The following is a 17,164-nucleotide window of genomic DNA, read 5'->3' on the forward strand; positions in this document are numbered from 1 at the left end:
CTTTTGTAGTGTCAACTTAGCTATATTTCATCTATAATGAGAGCGTGCCCTGAGTGACTGGGACCGTTCTCTGATCGAATATGAATATTTATAGGGGCCAGATAGACCAGGTCTAATTTCCCGACTGTATGCTGTATTATGGTATGATACCCTTCAGCTTTTCGCCCTTCCTATGGAAAAATGAGTAGAGTTTTTGGCTCTTGAATCTCCTGAAAAGTGGACAAAGATCTTTGATAACATGACTGTAGATTCATCAAATATAGTAATACAAGAGAAAGCCTATAACATCTTGTACCAGTAGGATTTCAATCCAAAAAAATGGGAAGGATTGGGGCCCTTCTGACTTCACTGTGCTTCCATTACAATTCATTTATCACTGATATGGCACACTGTTGGTGGTAGTGACGCAACTACAAATCATGGGCCCCCCAGTGAAACTTGATGCCCCGCAAATGTTCCCACCTCTTCCCTTGCCTCCCCTTGGTCCCGTTCCTGGCCTTGGGGCCCATCTCACAAGGGTCATAAAACAAGCGTGGCCATCACGATCTTCATACCCATAACAAGTGTAGTCACACAAACAACAACTGATCTGAACTATAGTCCCGTATATTGAAGAAAGGGAACATTAGCAGTTGGGCCCCCTACAGCTCTGGGCCCCCCGCCATCACAGAGTCTGCTCCCCTCTAGTTATGCCTCTGGGTGGTGGAGTTGTCCACCTATCTTAAAATCTTGGGATGAGCGTTTCCAACATATTTCCTAACCCTGGGATTTTCAGTACCTAAAGATATTGGCACCCCCTTGTTTAATAAAATATGCCGTTTTGGCCTCAAACACCACAATAAGCCTGTATCACTGTTTTGTGCCCTAAATAGATGACTGGTTGTGAAACACTGGAAAGGTCCTATGCTTCCATCTTTGTGCCTTTTCCATAAAGTATGATGGCTTTACCACATGAAAATTTCCCAAACTCTGAAGTCCACCATACAAATATTTAATCAAGTGTGGGCTCCTTGAATAGTTCATTTCCCGTTAGGGCAACCAGTCTTGGTATAATTGTTTGCCTACATGTTCTGTATATGGTAATATGCCAAATTGAAGCAATACCAAAATGTATTGCATATGTGTATATGCTGACTTTTATTTTCAGTTGCTGTTACTTTACAAAATTATATATGTGACACCATGTTGTATTTTTCAAAAAATATATATTCTTAAAATTGTGACATGTATTTATATGTAAAAACAATTATAGTAAAAAAAATAAATGGATGGCATTAATAGGTCTGTTGATAGCAACACCACACTATACATGTAGAGATGGCCCGAACGGTTCGCCGGTGAACGGTTCTAGGCGAACTTCCAGGAGTTTGCGATCAAGGAGATCCGCAAACTTTTCCGGAAGTTCGGTTCGCCCTCATAATGCACCATTAGGGTCAACTTTGACCCTCTACATCACAGTCAGCAGTCACATTGTAGCCAACCAGGCTACACTCCCTGGCATTGCCAGCCATTTTACTCACTCGTGTGCCTGCAGTAAATTGAGAAGGGACAGCTGCTGCAGACTCTCATAGGGAAAGATTAGTTAGGCTCTTGTAGGCTTCTTAGCGTGCTCCTTGCAGATTCTTATTGCTAAAATAGCACCCCACAACAGCTCTTTTGAGAGCTAATCTTGTTCTTGTGATCTGTTTTTTTTTTTTCTGTGTGTCTCACTGACACTTGTGTTGCATAGACAGCCTTGCTAATTCATACTGTGTGTGTGCCACTGCCAGGCCCAGCACATTCAGTGACTGCCTGTGTGTGTGGCAGGTGCACATTGTAATACTCATTACTGCATATACCTACTTGTTGTTCACAGTGCACCCACCTACCTACATGAGTTGAGCGCATGCAGTGTCACTGTTCCTGTCCGCTACCTGTCTGTGTGTGACAGGTGCACATTGTAATATCCATCAATGCATATACCTACCTACCTGTTGTTCACAGTGCTCCCACCCACCTACCTACGTGAGTTAAGCGCACACAGTGTCACTGTGCCTGTCTGCTACCTGTCTGTGTGTGACAGGTGCACATTGTAATACCCATTACTGCATATACCTACCTACCTGTTGTTCACAGTGCACCCACCCACCTACCTACGTGAGTTGAGTGCACGCAGTGTCACTGTTCTTGTCCGCTACTTGTCTGTGTGACAGGTGCACATTGTAATACCCATTACTGCATATACCTACCTGTTGTTCACAGTGCACCCACCTACCTACGTGAGCTGAGCGCATGCAGTGTCACTGTACCTGTCCGCTACCTGTCTGTGTGTGACAGGTGCACATTGTAATACCCATCACTGCATATACCTACCTGTTCACAGTGCACCCACCTACATATGTGAGTTGAGCGCACACAGTGTCACTGTGCCTGTCCGCTACCTGTCTGTGTGTGACAGGTGCACATTGTATTACCCATTACTGCATATACCTACCTGTTGTTCACAGTGCACCCACCTACCAACGTGAGCTGAGCGCACGCAGTGTCACTGTGCCTGTCCGCTACCTGTCTGTGTGTGACAGGTGCACTTTGTAATGCCCATCACTGCATATACCTACCTACCTGTTGTTCACAGTGCACCCACCTACCTACGTGAATTGAGCGCACGCATTGTCACTGTGCCTGTCCGCTACCTGTCTGTGTGTGACAGGTGCACATTGTAATACCCATTACTGTATATACCTACCTGTTGTTCACAGTGCACCCACCTACCAATGTCAGCTGAGTGCACACAGTGTCACTGTGCCTGTCTGCTACCTGTCTGTGTGTGACAGGTGCACATTGTAATACCCATCACTGCATATACCTACCTGTTGTTCACAGTGCACCCACCTACCTACGTGAGTTGAGCGCACGCAGTGTCACTGTGCCTGTCCGCTACCTGTCTGTGTGTGACAGGTGCACATTGTAATACCCTTCACTGCATATACCTACCTGTTGTGTTCAGTGAACCCACCTCATCACTGCATATACTTACCTGTTGTGTTCAGTGCACCCACCTACCTACGTGAGTGCACGCAGTGTGATCTACCACACCGTGCATACCTGTTAACTGCACCTGTGTGACTGCACATTGTATTAGTCAAGTCAGTGCATACCTTTCACTTCATCCCCCCCCCCCCCGATATGGACACAATGGACAATACAGGTAGAGGCAGAGGTAGAGGCAGACCCAAAGGAATGCCACCCGGCAGGTCTGTGCGGGGTCGTGTTGATGAGATTTCGTGCAGCCATGGCCCGAAGTACAGTGCTCAGAAGAAGGCACGTCCCATCACAGAAAACCTCGTCTTCCGCAGCCACCAGCGTTACTACAAGCACCACATCCATTGCATTTGACACTTCGCAGGAGTTAATTGGTGGGGAATTAACTGATTCACAGCCATTATTGTTACAACCAGATGAAGGCGCTAAACAAGTTACACCATCTCATATGTCTGAGTTAGGCGGCGACACTATGGACATAACGTGTGAGGAGGAGGATGATGAAGTACCCGCTGTTGGCGCAGTTTTGGAGGTGTCTGAGGCAAGCGAAGCTGGGCAGGATGATTATGATGATACGGATCCCATGTGGGTTCCTAAGAGACAAGATGACCAAAGGGACAGTTCAGAGGGGGAGTCAGAGAGGAGTAGGAGGAGACAAGTTCCTGAAAGAAGCAGGGGGAGCTCATCGTCAGAAACAGCTGGTGGCAGTGTCCGCCGCCATGTATCGCCACATATATACAGCCGGCCAACATGCCCTTCAACATCAGCTGCTGATGCCACCATAGTGGCATCACCCAAGGGGGGCTCAGCGGTTTGGAAATTTTTCTATGTGTCTTCCCCAGATCGGAGAAATGCCATCTGTTCTCTCTGCCTCCAAAAATTGAGCCGTGGAAAGGCCAACACTCACGTAGGGACAAGCGCCTTACCAAGGCACATGGAGAAAAGGCACAAACTGCAATGGAAAGAGCACCTGAGCAAAAGCAGCACACAAATGAAAAGCCACCCTCCTTCTCCTCTTCCTACTTCAGGTGCAGCATCTTCAGCCGCTTTCACCCTTGCACCTTCACAGCCACCCTCCTCCACTCCGCCTCTGACCTCTGTTCCTGCTCCTCTGCCCACAGCAGCCAGGTGTCCGTGAAGAAAATCTTTGAGCGGAAGAAGCCAATTTCTGCCACTCACCCCCTTGCCCGTGTGTCTGACAGCTGCCGTGGCAGAACTTTTAGCTCATAGCAAGGAAATGAGCAGCGCTACTTAAAAACAGACTAGTGCCTACCTGCAAAAGAGTGCAAGCCCCACTTGTGGGGTCGAATACACACCAAGCATACACATGACCTGTCTACCACTAGAGGAGGACGTTGGTTTCCATTAACAGCCTGCATGCAACCTATTAAGCACTCGTCCCTCCCACTGCGAAGAAGTCAATCCTCCATGGGAGGGGCCTAACACTAACTAAATCCTAACCTATGTATATGCATAGCCTGGGTGCGGCTAATCAAATAAAATCAAAAATTAAAAATTGCGCAAAAGGTGGATCAGCGCAACTCCAGGCCGCCTCCGAATGGCCTCCATCAGAGATGCGCTGAGCCCCCCCAGGAACTACAAACGCACCTTGAACCCAAACAGAAGCTCTGCATATACACCAAAAGCATGGCTGTTAAGTGGGAGCAGCTGACCAAAAACGAATTACATTAGTACATAGCAAGGAAATGAGCAGCGCTACTTAAAAACAGACTAGTGCCTACCTGCAAAAGAGTGCAAGCCCCACTTGTGGGGTCGAATACACACCGAGCATACACATGACCTGTCTACCACTAGAGGAGGACGTTGGTTTCCATTAACAGCCTGCATGCAACCTATTAAGCACTCGTCCCTCCCACTGCGTAGATGAGGTTAGGATTTAGTTAGTGTTAGGCCCCTCCCATGGAGGATTGACTTCTTCGCAGTGGGAGGGACGAGTGCTTAATAGGTTGCATGCAGGCTGTTAATGGAAACCAACGTCCTCCTCTAGTGGTAGACAGGTCATGTGTATGCTCGGTGTGTATTCGACCCCACAAGTGAGGCTTGCACTCTTTTGCAGGTAGGCACTAGTCTGTTTTTAAGTAGCGCTGCTCATTTCCTTGCTATGTACTAATGTAATTCGTTTTTGGTCAGCTGCTCCCACTTAACAGCCATGCTTTTGGTGTATATGCAGAGCTTCTGTTTGGGTTCAAGGTGCGTTTAGTTCCTGGGGGGGGCTCAGCACATCTCTGATGGAGGTCATTCGGAGGCGGCCTGGTGTTGCGCTGATCCACCTTTTGCGCAATTTTCAATTTTCGATTTTATTTGATTAGCCGCACCCAGGCTATGCATATACATAGGTTAGGATTTAGTTAGTGTTAGGCCCCTCCCATGGAGGATTGACTTCTTCGCAGTGGGAGGGACGAGTGCTTAATAGGTTGCATGCAGGCTGTTAATGGAAACCAACGTCCTCCTCTAGTGGTAGACAGGTCATGTGTATGCTCGGTGTGTATTCGACCCCACAAGTGGGGCTTGCACTCTTTTGCAGGTAGGCACTAGTCTGTTTTTAAGTAGCGCTGCTCATTTCCTTGCTATGTACTAATGTAATTCGTTTTTGGTCAGCTGCTCCCACTTAACAGCCATGCTTTTGGTGTATATGCAGAGCTTCTGTTTGGGTTCAAGGTGCGTTTGTAGTTCCTGGGGGGGCTCAGCGCATCTCTGATGGAGGACATTCGGAGGCGGCCTGGTGTTGCGCTGATCCACCTTTTGCGCAATTTTTAATTTTCGATTTTATTTGATTAGCCGCACCCAGGCTATGCATATACATAGGTTAGGATTTAGTTAGTGTTAGGCCCCTCCCATGGAGGATTGACTTCTTCGCAGTGGGAGGGACGAGTGCTTAATAGGTTGCATGCAGGCTGTTAATGGAAACCAACGTCCTCCTCTAGTGGTAGACAGGTCATGTGTATGCTCGGTGTGTATTCAACCCCACAAGTGGGGCTTGCACTCTTTTGCAGGTAGGCACTGGTCTGTTTTTAAGTAGCGCTGCTCATTTCCTTGCTATGTACTAATGTAATTCGTTTTTGGTCAGCTGCTCCCACTTAACAGCTATGCTTTTGGTGTATATGCAGAGCTTCTGTTTGGGTTCAAGGTGCGTTTGTAGTTCCTGGGGGGGCTCAGCGCATCTCTGATGGAGGCAATTCGGAGGCGGCCTGGTGTTGCGCTGATCCACCTTTTGCGCAATTTTTGATTTTATTTGATTAGCCGCACCCAGGCTATGCATATACATAGGTTAGGATTTAGTTAGTGTTAGGCCCCTCCCATGGAGGATTGACTTCTTCGCAGTGGGAGGGACGAGTGCTTAATAGGTTGCATGCAGGCTGTTAATGGAAACCAACGTCCTCCTCTAGTGGTAGACAGGTCATGTGTATGCTAGGTGTGTATTCGACCCCACAAGTGGAGCTTGCACTCTTTTGCAGGTAGGCACTAGTCTGTTTTTAAGTAGCGCTGCTCATTTCCTTGCTATGTACTAATGTAATTCGTTTTTGGTCAGCTGCTCCCACTTAACAGCCATGCTTTTGGTGTATATGCAGAGCTTCTGTTTGGGTTCAAGGTGCGTTTGTAGTTCCTGGGGGGGCTCAGCGCATCTCTGATGGAGGCCATTCGGAGGCGGCCTGGTGTTGCGCTGATCCACCTTTTGCAGAACTTTTAGCTCGCCAGCTGTTACCATACAATCTGGTGGACTCTGAGTCCTTCCGTAAATTTGTGGCCATTGGGACACCGCAGTGGAAGATACCAGGCCGCAATTATTTCTCTAAAAAGGCGATACCCAAACTGTACCGTGAAGTTGAGAGGCAAGTGGTGTCATCTCTGGCACACAGCGTTGGGTCAAGGGTCCACCTGACCACGGATGCCTGGTCTGCCAAGCACGGTCAGGGCAGTTACATTACTTACACAGCCCATTGGGTCTAGCTGGTGACCGATGGCAAGCAGGGAGTATGTGGCTGTGCAGCGGACAAACTTGTAACACCTCCACAGCTTGCAGGCAGGCCTCCTGCCACCTCCTCTCCTCCTGCTACATCCTCTTCGCCGTCGTCCTCCTCCTCCTCCTTGGCTGAGTGGCAACTCTACTGGTGCTGCGATCTCCTCTCCAGCTACACAGCTCCCCAGGGCCTATGCCGCATGCCAGGTACGACGGTGTCACGCCATATTAGACATGTCTTGCCTCAAAGCGGAGAGTCACACTGGACCAGCTCTCCTGGCTGCTCTTAACAAACAGGTGGATCAGTGGCTGACCCCGCACCAGCTGGAGATCGGCAACGTTGTGTGTGACAATGGCAGCAATCTCATTTCCGCTTTGAATTTGGGAAAGCTGACACAAGTACCCTGCATGGCACATGTGCTGAATCTAGTCATTCAAAGATTTGTGTCAAAGTACCCAGGCTTAGAGGATGTCCTGAAGCAGGCCAGGAAGTTGTGTGGACATTTCAGGCGGTCTTACATGGCCATGGCACGCTTTGCGGACATTCAGCTGAGAAACAAATTGCCGGTGAGATGCTTGATATGTGATAGCCCGACTCGCTGGAATTCGACCTTGGTCATGTTCTCTCACCTGCTAGAACAGGAGAAAGCCGTCACCCAGTACCTGTACAATTACTGTAAAAGGACACAATCTGGGGAGATGGGGATGTTCTGGCCCCCGAACAGGACACTGATGCGAAATGCATGCAGGCTCATGCGGCCGTTTGAGGAGGTGACCAACCTGGTGAGTCGCAGTGAAGGCACCATCAGCGACTTGATCCCGTACGCTTACTTCCTGGAGCGTGCCGTGAGAGTGGTGGTTCAAGCTGTGGAAGAGCATGAAGAGGAACAGTTATGGCAGGAACAGTTGTGGGAGCAATTTACATCAGAATCAGATGTTTCCTTAACACCTGCGGCAGCAAAGAGGGGGGAGGAGTAGGAAGAGTCGTGTGGGGAAGAGGAGTCAGACTCGGATGATGAGGAAGGTGTTTCTTTGGAGGAGGAGGAGGCAGCGGCAGAAGAACAACTGCAGCAGGCGTCGCAGGGGGCTTGTGATGCTTGGCGTTCCCGTGGTATTAAATAAATGTAAGCGGTATATGCGCTCCTCTTTCCTCAGCACAAATTTAACCAATTCAATAGCTATCACACTATAAAAATGGTTCGCCACACTATGGGTTGGTATCACCACCCTGTAAACTATGTTTGTCAAACAGTAGTGTCGCGCTCAACATTCAACAGTGCTTTTATATATTAAAGTTCATCAGTCTCATCTCCATCCACTTTCCTAGATCACTGCACTAGTTGCAACACAACGATAGTCCAGTCTTAAAATCCAGATGCTGCTCCCATTAATTAAGCAATATAATGCGCTCACCAGAACTTGTAGCTGATTAGTTATAGTCAGTAATAATCACATATACTGCTCCTGTTCCTCCTGGTCTTCCAGGCTCCAGCAGTTCAAATGCTCGGAAGTAAACAGAGAGAGGCAAACATAGCGTAATCTTGTTATACTCAAATCACCGTGATTCCACTCCCCACTGTGCCAAAAAACACCTCCAACACATTGTGCTGTGATTTTTCCCGTGTGTGATAAAGGCTATATCATCTGCTCACCAGATACTTTGGCTGATCACAAGGAACCAGCAACCACGCTTTACAGAGATGTTGATAAGCATATCCAGCTTCTTGTCCCTTTAAGAACTCAGCATCTTGTCTTCTTACTCTTTTCTTGAGATTAGATAGCCTGTTACTGGTACCCAGATATTTGTCTTTAGCTCTGTAATGAACGTCAATGCGTCGATTACTTGGTATATAAGTTGGCCTTCTAGCAGGGCAGCAGGGAGCTGTGCGTGTGACTCAGAGGTTTTCCAGACTGTGCCGCCTGTCATCCCATTAGATGTGGTATTGTTCGTGGCTGGGCGGAGGAGGAGGACTTACCTGACGTCACTGAGGAAGAGTAAGAGGAGATGGATAGTACGTCTGGATCCAAATTTGTGCAGATGGCGTCTTTCATGCTGTCCAGCCTGTTGAGGGACCCCCGTATAAAAAACTCAAGGGGAATGAACTGTACTGGGTGGCCACGCTACTAGACCCTCGGTATAGGCACAAAGTGGCGGACATGTTACCAACTCACCTGAAGGCAGAAAGAATGCAGCACTTGCAGAGCAAGCTGGCAACTATGCTTTACAATGCATTTAGGGGGGATGTCACAGCACAACGCAATAAAGGTACCACTGCCAGTAATCCTTCTCCTATGTCCACGCAGGCAAGGACAGGACGCTCCAGCGATCTCATGCTGATGTCAGACATGTGGACATTCTTTAGTCAAACGCCTTGCCTTAGCCCTTCCGGATCCACCCTCCACTAAGACTAAGTCAGGCTAAGTCAGTCCCCACACACAGCATCTCTGCCTGGACGCCGTGTGACTAGCTGCCTGCCCCAAGACTAAGTCGCTCCTCTCTGTCCGCAGGCCGCTTGACTGCCTTCTCCGCCACAACCAACAGGGTCCAGGACTCCAGGCGGATTCCTGGATTTTTAAGGCTATAATATTTTTTTCTGGTGTGTGTACATGCCTGCCTAATTTTTCTGCCTGCACTGCAGCTGCAACAACAAAACAAAAGGCATGTACATGTGCCCATTCCCCTTCGTGATCATTACCTTGCCGCAGTAAAGGGGCTTGCGTATCACAATGAAGCAATGACCGCCAGCTATATGAGTGTGTTGGGGGGGGGGGGCACACCCAAGATAATAAGGTCATTGCTTCATTGTGGACAGACAAAATTTGATCAGCTGGACAGTCACTGTTCTGTCATTGAGCTACCTCAGCCTGACCATATGGGCTTGAAAACCGCCATCGCCTGCACTCTTGCCATTGTGCGCACAAGTCCAGCATGGCCATCACTACACAAACTGTATAGAATGAACAGAGGCACCAAAAGTATAAAATTAGATTAAATGAGCTTAAAAACCAACTCAAATGGCAAAAATGAAGGAGGAAGTGGTGGTCTTACCTCCCTCAAGCAGACATGACAACAACTGCGATTCAGACAGTCAAACACATTTATTAGAAACTCCCAAAAAATTGCAATGCGTTTCGCAGGCTCAATCCCGCTTCATCAGGCAATACAGGGAGGATTATCAAGCGATCTGCACAAGGATTCAAGTTAAGCGCCTCCGTCAGAGGCGCCTAACTTGAATCCTTGTGCAGATCGCTTGATACTCCTCCCTGTATTGCCTGATGAAGCGGGATTGAGCTTGCGAAACGCATTGCAATTGTTTTTGAGTTTCTAATAAATGTGTTTGACTGTCTGAATCTCAGTCGTTGTCGTGTCTGCTTGAGGGAGGTAAGACCACCACTTCCTCCTTCATTTTTGCCATTTGAGTTGGTTTTTAATCTCATTTAATCTAATTTTATACTTTTGGCGCCTCTGTTCATTGTATACAATTTCGAGTCCACCCGTGGTGGAGGGTTGCTACCCTTTTTCCTGTCTACAGAGAGCGACTTCTTAATCCTGAGTGGGGTCAGAATAATCTCCCCACCTGCCTTTACAGTGGTTGCCTGCTGGTGACCCTGACTTGTGAGTATCTAGCAATACGAATTTATTGCCACCTTATTCAGTACATATTACACTATTGGGGCTCTTGGTGTTCCCTGTTTTTATCACTACACAAACAGCTGTTTGCGGTGCGTTACACAGTGAGTTTGGCCTGTCAGTGTGAAGCAGTACACTACTTACACGAACTGCTGATCCATGTATACACACGCAAGATGTTTTCAAGCACTTTAGACCTCCAATTTAGTAATGCAGTGTGATTTCTACCTTTTAGGGATTATAACCCTGCTGTGCGTCAAATCCGTAATTTTCCCTGGGACTTTTGGCATGTATCCCACTCTGCCATGCCCCCTCCAGGTGTTAGACCCCTTGAAACATCTTTTCCATCACTTGTTTTGGGCCAGAAACAGTGTTTGTAGTTTTTTAAGTTCGCCTGCCCATTGAAGTCTATTGCGGTTCGAAAAGTTCACAGGTTCACAATCTTTTTCGGAAGTTTGAGTTCGCGGTTCGCGAACTGAAAATCGGAGGTTCGAACCATCTCTAGAGGAGACTAAAGGTACAAACTGTGACATTACCTCCCCCTTCAGTAGTGGCCCCTGGATGCTCCATAAAACCTTAAATTAAAACCAACGAGTGTCCCACCAAGAAGTCCATTTGAAAAGTTCCCCATTGCTGCAACCAGCAGGGGACTAAAGGTACAAAACGTGACAGTGTTGAGTTTTTTGATAGGACAAATGTATACTGTTATACAAGCTGTAAACTAACTACTTTACACTGTATTTAGGTGTCAGATCTTCAGTGCTGTCCAATGACATGATATAATAAAATATTTACAATAATGTGAGAAGAGTACTCACTGTTGTATATCTATATATCCTGCTCATCAGTACATTGTACTTCTGCAAATACCTTATTTAAGGAGTCAAGCTGGAATTAAAATTGATACAACTTTGTGCCTTAACCTATTTTAACAGAAGTAGCTGGATCCTTCAAAGTGACCTTTTGGCTAAAGGTTAATGTTGCCCTCAAGCTTTCTTACTAATTATGCTCCTAGTTGATGTCAGTTATAACAATATAAAAAGCAGTAGGGTATTGTACCGTGTTAGCCATCAGTAAAAGCAAGAAGTTTTAAATCAGGATGATACCATTTATTGGCTAACTACAAATGAATAAGAATAAACAAGCTTTCGGCCTTGCAGCCTTCATCAGGTTTACATCCTGTTAGTTTGCAAGCTGGTGGTATATAAAAAGAAACTTGAATAAAAGCAAGTTTAGTTCAAAAAGCAGAGTAGTTTCACGAGAGCTTTATGTTTTCATTAGTATAATATTGGTAATATAAAATGACCAATATTATACTAACAACTATCGCTCACATCAAACTCATTGTGTAAGAAGCAAATGTATTCTTTTATTATGTATTCATATAGCACTGACATTTCTTGCTGCACTTTACAGAGTACGTGTTAATGTCACTGACTGTACTCAAATGAGCTCACAATCTAATCTCTACCAAAGTCATAGTGTAAAGTCCTACCATATTATTACTATGTATTTATAGAGCACTGACATCTTCTGCAGCACTTTACAGAGTACATAGTCATGTCACTCAGAGTAGCTCACATCCTTATCCCTAGCATAGTCATAGTGTAATGTCCTACCATATTATTTTGTATTTATATAGAACTAACATCTTCTGCAGCACTTTTTATAGTCATGTCACTGAGTGTTACACTACAGTCATATGCCCTAACATTGCCTAAAGCCTCACACACAGGCTAGAATGTACCATACTCTGGTAATGTGTGTGTTGTTGATGGGTTAATGTCCTGACTCCTGTGCTCCCCCAGCATTAACTAAAAATCATGCCACCAAAATGCCTGAAGCAGCCGCAGCACTCACTCACCTCCCTAGGCTGCAGCGCTGCAATTTCCCTCCATACTCCAGGTGGTGCTGTGACTCTGTAGTTAGATGACTGACAATTATGTCACCAGAGTGATTCAGAGCCTCGGAGGACAGGAAGGAGAACGACTACCGACGCCTGGATCCCCTGGGAGGTGAGTAAAAATGCCTGCTGCACACTATACTCTGCATTGAGCTCCCGGCGGCTAGCCTGAGTATAGCTCAGGCTTACCGCCAGGGAGGTGAATACTGGTAAAATTGCAATGGGCTGCCTGCACACATGCCAATCTTACCACAGTTTGGCGAATCAGGGCCCTGGTATGATTTAGCATTGGTATTGTTGCTAACATCTGCAAGACATTGATATCTGCCAGTCATTTATATTATCTGCACAATGTTGGTAAAATAGTAATGTTGTAATTAACAAGTTTGATTTGTAATTTTTTAACTTATACTATAGGAAAATGCTGTAAAAGAGGGTTGTTGGAGTGGGCGCAATATCACTACTTGCTATGGGCACCATTTTCCCTAGATACGCCACTGCCTCTTAGGGTTGAAATGCATTGGCGTCAATTCACCAGAGGTTACCAACCTATTTATCTCTTGGGAGGTAATTTACCTCCTGTGATATCTCCAAATAGCAATTCTCTAGAAGTATAGGAGAAAATATCGACAGAGAGAAATGTAAGAGATAAATGTGAGATAAGTATGAGATAAATAAGTGATAGTTAGTAGTTAGTTTTTCTCCAAATCACAATTCACCAGGGAAGAAAGGGGGTGTGGCCATTCATTATTTTGCATCTCTTTATCCCCTGAATGAACCTGGAGATATCGTGGTTTTCACACAGCAGCTGCTGCTGTGGAAGATGGAGCCTTTTGAGCTTACTCTGTTAGGCCTGGTGCACACCAAAAACCGCTAGCAGATCCGCAAAATGCTAGCAGATTTTGAAACGCTTTTTCTTATTTTTCTGTAGCGTTTCAGCTAGCATTTTGCGGTTTTGTGAAGCATTTTTGGTGTAGTAGATTTCATGTATTGTTACAGTAAAGCTGTTACTGAACAGCTACTGTAACAAAAACCGCCTGGCAAACCGCTCTGAAGTGCCGTTTTTCAGAGCGGTTTGCGTTTTTCCTATACTTAACATTGAGGCAGAAACGCCTCCGCAATCCAAAATCTGCAGCAGAAACGCCTCCCGCTCTGGTGTGCACCAGCCCATTGAAATACATTACCCAAGCGTATCCGCAGCCGCAAGCGGATCGCAAAATGCGACCGAACCGCTCTGGTGTGCACTAGGACTTAGAGCTTGCTTCTACTATGAGGAGACGAAGGGGCAGGAGGAGGATCTGTTTAATCGCCCCTCGTATTTTTCGTGAGAGAACAGTTCTTGATAATTTTACTGAGACAGAGGTGGTGAAGAAGTTCAGACTCACTCGTGATATGATTTATGATATGATCCGGCAGTAAAAGGCGGGAATACTCTGGTCAGGTCGTGGTAAAACTCCGCCTCCTACCCACAATGCTTCACTTTCAAGCTTACAGAGAGGAAAAGTATCCCATGCAAATCATTAATAACGATTACCTAACTCTCTGCTTTCTCACACTTTCCTCATGCATATCTCTCCATTATCCCCTGCTATCGAACACTTTTCTCTCTGTCCTCTCACACTGGTGAATTGACTCCAGAGTGTTAAAATACCTCATGAGATAACCGGTTCAGCGCCGCGGTCCGAAAATCTCATGCATCCGAGCAACGTTCACCTCCCATTCATTCGCCTATAACTTTATTGCTACTTATCACAATGAATTGATCTATATCTTGTTTTTTCTGCCACTAATTAGGCTTTCTTTGGGTGCTACATTTTGCTAAGAATTATTTTTTTCTAAATCTATTTTAACAGGAAGATTAAGAAAGAAATGAAAAAAATTCATTATTTCTCAGTTTTTGGCCATTATAGTTTTAAATTAATATACGCTACCATAATTAAAACTCATGTATTTTATTTGCCCATCTGTCCCGGTTATTACACCGTTTAAACTATGTCCCTATCACAATTTATGGTGCCGATATTTCATTTAGAAATAAAGGTGCATTTTTTCAATTTGCGTCCATCACTATTTAAGGGCTTATAATTTTAAATAATATAATAACATATTCTCTTGACATGCATATTTAAAAAGTTCAGACCCTTGGGTAACTATTTATGTTTTTTTTGTTTTTTTTTATTGTATTTTTTATTTTTAATAAAAAAAAGTGTATGTGTGTAATTTTTGGTGTGGGAGGCAAACTGTTAATTTTAAATGTAAAATAATATTTTTTTTTTTATTAAAAATGTATTGTGGTGCAGTTCACTATTTGGCCACAAGATGGCCACAGTGAGAAAAGTCCTGGATGCGAACGATCTCGCGTCCAGGAACTTAAAAACAGGGGAGATGTTTCCTGGGGCAGAAGTACCGCGCTCTCTGGAGAGAAAGCGTCGGTATTTCTGCGGTTAAGACAGATCGGTGAATGGGAATTATATTCCCATTCACTGATCGGAGGGCTAGCGGCGGGCAGCGGGAGCACGCGCGGGGGTGCGCCCGATCGCGCGCACGAGGCAGTGGCAGCAGCAGTGCCTATCTGGACGAGGAAGCTCGTCCAGATAGGCCGAACTGGATAAACTACCTACCTTTTTTCTCTTAGTAAATCCTCTCTGGTGAATTGACGCCATTGTGTTTCTTAACTAGTTTTGAGTAAGGAAATCTCTGATATAAAACAATTAAGTAAGTCCATTGTTTCCGTTATTGATTTTTAATACAATAAAAGTTGAAGACCACTTACACCTGGAGACAAATACCTTTACTTCATTTCTCATTTGGACTGCAGGCAGTAGTCTCTTAAGACAGGTTTTGTCTTGAATGTTAAACAGATATAAGCCCTAAAGACATGACCTGCTCTTTTAACCAGTATATTTTCTCTAACTACACACTGAGAAAAAGAATAGCGCAAAGCTGTAAAAATGTCAATGCTTTAAATGTTACTACATATGCTCAGACACTTTCACTGATATATTGCATGAAAAAGAAACAAGTAGTCCCCTTAATATCCATCAATAATGGTATTCAAACCACAATAATCTTAGGTTATAAATTCATCTTTATTACTAAATTCAAACGACATTATAATTAAAAACAATTGAAAAACAACAATAAGGATCCCCCTGGCCTCTTGCCATCCAATTTCCCTTGTAATATAATACAATAAAATCAAGATCCGCTCAGTAGGAGTGGGACCCGGGGTAGTTGGTGTGCTGATCAGGGGGCTTGTTTAAATAAACAGCCACTGAAATATATAATGTTATAAATGTAAAAGGTTTAATAGCTGTGTCAGCGTAACCAACGTCCCAGGGAGCCACAAGGTTATAACATGGTAAAACAATTGCTGCTGGTGGAGGAAATGTGCAAAGATACAATTACCTAAAATGCTGTACAATATATTAAATGTAAGGTCATTTGGTAGTCATTAATGTGAATCAAAATAAGTGTTAACAACGTTAAAAGTGGCTGCAAGGTCCAAGAAGGACTGAGATAAGTGATAAAAAACAAGGAGAAATGGTGCAAAAAGGAAAGGAAAAATGCCCAGTGAATGCTGTGCTGAAAAGAAGGCAGAACATGAAATGGATCCAAACAAACAGAATGAAATGACCACGTGTGGCAGACCAAATCCCGCAGTAAAAGAAGATCAAGCAACGTTTGACCATATAAAGAGAGCAGTATTTCGTATGTCTGAGCAGAGCTTACCCTCGTGTGGGGAATAAAATGGCCCCATTTTATTCCCCACACGAGGGTAAGCTCTGCTCAGACATACGAAATACTGCTCTCTTTATATGGTCAACGTTGCTTGATTTTCTTTTACTGCGGGATTTGGTCTGCCACACGTGGTCATTTCATTCTGTTTGTTTGGATCCATTTCATGTTCTGCCTTCTTTTCAGCACAGCATTCACTGGGCATTTTTCCTTTCCTTTTTGCACCATTTCTCCTTGTTTTTTATCACTTATCTCAGTCCTTCTTGGACCTTGCAGCCACTTTTAACGTTGTTAACACTTATTTTGATTCACATTAATGACTACCAAATGACCTTACATTTAATATATTGTACAGCATTTTAGGTAATTGTATCTTTGCACATTTCCTCCACCAGCAGCAATTGTTTTACCATGTTATAACCTTGTGGCTCCCTGGGACGTTGGATACGCTGACACAGCTATTAAACCTTTTACATTTATAACATTATATATTTCAGTGGCTGTTTATTTAAACAAGCCCCCTGATCAGCACACCAACTACCCCGGGTCCCACTCCTACTGAGCGGATCTTGATTTTATTGTATTATATTACAAGGGAAATTGGATGGCAAGAGGCCAGGGGATCCTTATTGTTGTTTTTTAATTGTTTTTAATTATAATGTCGTTTGAATTTAGTAATAAAGATGAATTTATAACCTAAGATTATTGTGGTTTGAATACCATTATTGATGGATATTAAGGGGACTACTTGTTTCTTTTTCATGCAAATTGCTCATTTTGGGATCGATGATCCTAGTCCCTAGATATGAATTGTCCTAACAGGGTATAGCTGTTGGTATATTCGACCAAACAGCAAGTTTTTAGGCTCAAAATTTCTGTAGTGATTAATACT

The 17,164-nt window shown here is 44.8% G+C and overlaps 1 protein-coding gene across 1 annotated transcript in view; it reads right to left on the reverse strand.

Moving 5' to 3' along the window:
• Positions 1 to 17,164, reverse strand: part of LAMB4 (laminin subunit beta 4) — a 198,192-nt gene that overhangs the window by 151,612 nt on the left and 29,416 nt on the right. The window contains exon 3 of the mRNA XM_068273631.1: positions 7,781 to 7,865. Within this exon, the coding sequence (XP_068129732.1) occupies positions 7,781 to 7,865 (85 nt within the window). The remainder of the gene's footprint in view (positions 1 to 7,780; positions 7,866 to 17,164) is intronic.

Source organism: Hyperolius riggenbachi, chromosome 3, assembly GCF_040937935.1.
Source record: "Hyperolius riggenbachi isolate aHypRig1 chromosome 3, aHypRig1.pri, whole genome shotgun sequence".
In the NCBI taxonomy this organism is placed as follows: Eukaryota; Metazoa; Chordata; class Amphibia; order Anura; family Hyperoliidae; genus Hyperolius; species Hyperolius riggenbachi.